This window comes from Arvicanthis niloticus, chromosome 10, assembly GCF_011762505.2.
Source record: "Arvicanthis niloticus isolate mArvNil1 chromosome 10, mArvNil1.pat.X, whole genome shotgun sequence".
Taxonomy (NCBI): domain Eukaryota; kingdom Metazoa; phylum Chordata; class Mammalia; order Rodentia; family Muridae; genus Arvicanthis; species Arvicanthis niloticus.
In genome coordinates, this window is record NC_047667.1 from 32,596,319 (window position 1) to 32,601,625 (window position 5,307).

Consider the following 5,307-nt stretch of genomic DNA (forward strand, 5'->3'; position numbering starts at 1 on the left):
TCTCTTTTTGTTGCCCACAACACAGGGACAAAAATTGGGGCAGAGACTGAAGGAAAGGAAAGCCTGTACAGTGACCAGCCCAACTTGCGATCCATCTCATGGGTGGGGGTCACCAAAATCTGACACTATTACTGATGCTATGATGTGCTTGCAGACAGGCATCTGGCATGGCTGAGAGGCTCTACCAGCAGCTGAGTGAGACAGATGCAGATACTTATAGCCAACCACTGGACTGAGATTGTGGGACCCCTCTGGAAGAGTTAGGGGAAAGAAGGAAGGAGCTGAAGAGGATGGCAACCCCATAGGAAGACCAACAGTATCAACTAACCTAAACTCCTGGGAGTTCCCAGAGACTAAGCTACCAACCAAAAAGAATACATGGGCTGGTCTGAGGATTCTGGAACATTTATAGTACAGGACTTCCTTGTAGGGCCTCAGTTAGAGAAGATGTACCTGATCCTGTATAGGCTTGAGGCCCCAGGGAAGGGAGATGCACGGGAGGGAGGGTGGGGAGTGGTGGAGTGCCCTTTCAGAGGCAAAGGGAGACAGAATGGGATGAAGAACTGTGGAAAGGGGAACTGGAAGGGGGCAACATTTGGAATGTAAATAAACAAAATAATTAAAATTAAATCATTTTATTTTTTCTATTAGCTAGTTGATTGCCATTTATCCATTTCTTCTTTTGAACTACCACATAAATGAATTCTATAAACAATTGTGTGCAACCTTTTGTTTATAATGCATATTTTCCTTTCTCTTGGTTGCATGCATGGACAAGGATTGCTAGATTGGAAAGCAACTATGATTCATACTTTGAAATCACCAACCTGTTTGTGAAAGAAGCAACATCATTTTATTTAAAATTTTTCATTTCTCTATTTTCCTGTTATTGCTTATTTTTTATTCTAGCTGTCATCATAATAATCAGGAAGCCATTTGTGTGTGTGTGTGTGTGTGTGTGTGTGTGTGTGTGTGTTTGATGTGCAGTCTCCTATGGATAATGATGTTGTCTTTCCATGTATTTATTAGCCATTTATATATCTTCTTTAAACCATCTAAAAGTTATTCATTTATAGCTTAATATTGAATTGTTTTGTAATATACTATTTAGGAAAATAATTTCTTTTGCATCATATTTTCTTGGCATCTTTACAATGTATCAATAGATAAGTGATTTTTTTTCTTAGCTATCACTTCTGTCCCTTTTTCTACACATCATTCTTTGGAATATTATACTATTTCTTGATTACTGTAGTTTTGTGGTTTTTGGATCAGGAGTGTGAGTCACCCAACTACATTTTGGTTTTTAAAAGAGTATTTTTTTTTTTTTTTTTTTTTTTTTTTTTTTTTTTGTGCACCCCAACTGCTCTGCAGGGTCCTAGGACACTGTACAAGACAGAAGAGGTCCGTCTTTTTATTTTTAGTGGAGGTGGTCCCTGTCTCCAGGAGCTTACAATCTAGCTGGGGAGACACAACTAATGCACACTTAAACCAGTACAATTAGCAACTACCACAGTATTGACCACAACTGCTGCGTGAGACCAGGGATAAGCAAGGTCGGTGAAGAGCCGGGAGTTGGAGACAGTGTTTTGGTAAAGGTGGGATTCAATTACTGGTTGAATAGGTCAGAATCAACTGACACATTTTGGGGAGGGCTTTGGAAGGCAGGGGAATGGGGGAATGAGGGAGCAAGGCAGGAATATGCATGCCATAGGCAAAGGACAGCAAGAAGGCCCCACTTAACCCTTTTCCTCCACCACCCATGCCCTCCACTCTCCCAGTGCTGCACACAGTTGACACCAAGATTCAGGACTTCAGCTGGTGATGTCAGAATGGCCATTCTGCTTGATGACGGGGTGTTGGATCTCCGTGGTAGGATCTTGTGCAGCTGAGATGGTGCTGTCCCTACTTGATCCAGATAGAATGTGGTGCCTATGCCCATATCTCAAGGGTTGCTCCCCTATTTCCCCTCCTCTCCCACCCACCGGTAGTGGGACTGGGGCAAAGGGACCAGGAAGGGAACTGATATCTTCATCATTGTCAGTGCTGCTTTTCCGGGAGCCTAATGGCCCCTCACTGACCTTGGCAAGTGCTCCTCTGACGAAGGAGCACAGGGGACCCCCCATTCCTGTGCGGCTCTAGCTCCCATGCTGGTCCAGAAGCACAGGAACACTTGATGATTCGGCCGCCCAGGGCAGGGAGCTGGGGCCTCAGTTGGGGGCTCGCTGCCTGCGTTCCCCCACCACCTGCCGCCCCGTCAGGGACACCGTGTGCACCAGCTTCTGCAGGGAGTACCTGAACACCTCACTTCTCGCAATGAGCTGTGTCCCTGGAGGATTTCGAAAAGCGAATCCTACCCAGTAAATGCAGCATTCCAGGAACACCTGCAGCAGCACTCGGAAGATGTACCAGCCGATGATGAGCAGTTCTGCCGAGGCTGCTGCCACTGCAGCCATGGTTCCGAGAGTGGGTGGGTGGTCGAAAGCAAGGGTTCGCCGAGGTTTACTGGTTTTGGAATCTGTTGCTGGGCCCAATGCTGCAGCTCTGGTGGCTAAAAGAGTATTTCTAAGAGAATATTTTGATCAATCTATATTTTATATTATCATACAAATTAAAATGTCAGCTTGATAATTTCCCACATAGCCAGCTAAAAAATCATTGGGGATTTTTATTGAGTCTATAGATCAATTTGAACAATACTGACATTCTAATACTGCTGTTTGCTGTTTGTTGATCTCTGAGCAGGATATATCTTCCCATTTTTTAAAAAAAATCTTAATTGCCTTCAACACTGTTATGCATTGTTAAATATATAAATCTTGGAGTCCTATCATTCATTAGGTGTGTGTGCATGTGTGTGTGTGTGTGTGTGTGTGTGTGTGTGTGCATGTGTGTGTGTGTGTGTGTGTGTGTGTGTGTTCATGGCTAAGTGCCTTCTAATTCTATTTTGAAAACAGTTTCTATATATTATTACCAAATGTTCCTCTTTAGTATACCATATTTTTATAAAAAAAATTAAATCTTATAACAGTGAATATGTGAAATTATACATCCTAGCTCTTTTGGGTGGGTCACTTCATTCCCCTCAATTTGTTCTTGACTCCTGGCTATCTTTTACTGACCTTAATATTATTTTTTTCTTTCTCCTATATCAGTTAACATTTTTCCTTTAGTGCATATTTAGCCTCTCTCTTATGGGGATAATCTCTCACACTATGAAACCCTCATTCCTATTTTTATTTTTTAAATCACTGTTCTCCTTTCAACTTTGTTCCTTCCAATTCTGAACATATTGCCTATTGTGTTTTTTAAAAAGCATTTTGATCAGGGCATCTGTTTCAAATTCTCAGCAACATCTTATTGTTCATATGGTAGAGAATGAAAGTATCTTGTCATTCCAGGAATCCTACATAGTGGATCCCTGCCCTTATGCCCAGGTACTTATTACCCCCACACTCTTGAATTTCCACTCTTCAATTGCTACTAGTCAACTGTGCATTCTGGGATCAAATTATCTACTTTCATGTAGACAGACACTGAGTAGATGGCACTCTCTTTTTTGAATGCTCTTGCTCGCCATATGCGTGAACAACTCCACACCATCTTTTAGATCTTGAGATGTTTTTCCATTACCTCTATGCTTGGATAGTTTCTCCTTAATTTTAGTTATCCTGTTTCCAGTACCATTTCCATACCCATTCTAAATATATGTAGTTGGGCAGTTGTTGGTTTTATTACTAAAAGTTTCTTTCATTAAAAAGACATAAGAAGATGGTAGTGATTGTGTTTGTTTCAGTATGTTCTTATTGCCTGATCCCTAGACATGTGTCAAACAAAAATGTATTAAATAAGTGAATCTTTATTATAGATTTTGAAAAGTAGTTTAAGGCTACTAGAGTAGAATGATTTCTGTGAGCATTAGAGGCATGGCCTGCAGTGGCTTTTGCACAGCTTACTAACCCTAAATAACATAGCAGTATTCTTATTTCTCACAGACATCTAATTAGAAGCTTTGAGGTTCAAGAACTTTCTATTGTGACTTTAAAATGTATCCTTAGGAACATTCCGTCTCTTCTCAAAAAAAAAAAAAACTTATTATTTATGTTGTTTTTGCATTTAGAACTCTTCTCAACAAAGTCATTAGTGGAAATGTCACCTTCAAAAGACCAAGAGTTTAAGAATCTTGAAAAACTGTGTGACTGTTTCAAAATTATTCAGTATTTCTGAGTTTTCATAAAATCTATAACATTGTTTATTGTATGTAAAAATCTATGAAAGTCTAGTTTTTGTCTCCTTAAACCAGTTTTCTCTCATTATTTCTAATTATAATGATTCTCAATATAATAAATAATTGTTCAACTAGTTTATATATGATGTAATCAATGACTTTCAACGTAAAATACAATTATATAATGCATTTTGCACATAATCTATTGAGTTCTAAGAAAAATGGATACCCTTAATGCAAAAGTGAAGACATGAGTTTATTATATAAATGAAAAGAACAAGGCAAGTAATTTTGGATTATATTATTAAATTAAACACAAGGTATTTAATTTCATTATTTCAATGAAATTAACCTTTACGCAAATTGGACACCTTTAAATCCTTTTAATAGATTTCTTTAAAGAGAATTCAGATGAAGATAACTATTAGAGCTGAAACTTATATTGTTGGACATGTATTTAATAGGCCAGAAAAAAAAACCCATACATTGCATTCAACCTTATTCTACTGAAAAATCACTTTTAAAATAATTATACTTAATTAAATCCTTCTTCATGAAGATGGCATTGGTTTTCAAAGTGAGAAATAATTCATTGTCAACAAGAGAAAAATTAATGCATGTTTTACAAATTTTGTTGAATAAATATATTATTCATAAAAAGATTCATTGCTGTTCACATCAAAAGTTGGTATCTGAGAGATGTCCTTTTCCAGAACACACCAATTGTTTGTCTAGTGCCAATTATCAGCCCTTAAAACATGCATACAACTAACATTATATGGATTTGACAGGTCATGTTTATCAAGAAAAATCTAAACAAATATTAGCCTAATTATGTGTGTGTGCAAATATATATGTTCTTATTTATATACATTTATATGAATGTATCCAATGTTCATTTCCTTCTTGGATATTCAAATATTTTCATGTATATTGGTAATGATGGTTCTTTGGACTACATACATTACATTCATGTTCATTCAAATACATTTTATATACTGTGAGACCTTGAGTGCTATATTAGGACTATCTAAATACTTTTAATAAGAGCCTTTTGCAAAATTACTGAATAAATTACT

General features: G+C 37.7%; 1 protein-coding gene across 1 annotated transcript; it reads right to left on the bottom strand.

The window, feature by feature from the left end:
• Positions 1-2,071: 2,071 nt before the first annotated feature.
• LOC117716287 (neuronatin) lies at positions 2,072-2,544 on the bottom strand. Its single transcript, XM_076941306.1, has one exon. The coding sequence runs from the start codon at positions 2,454-2,456 to the stop codon at positions 2,211-2,213; it is 246 nt and encodes an 81-aa protein (XP_076797421.1). The 5' UTR covers positions 2,457-2,544; the 3' UTR covers positions 2,072-2,210.
• Between the last annotated feature and the right edge of the window lie 2,763 nt (positions 2,545-5,307).

Coding starts and splice junctions, on each gene's coding strand:
- LOC117716287 (XM_076941306.1), bottom strand. CDS start 2,456: ATGGCTGCAGTGGCAGCAGCCTCGGCAGAACTGCTCATCATCGGCTGG.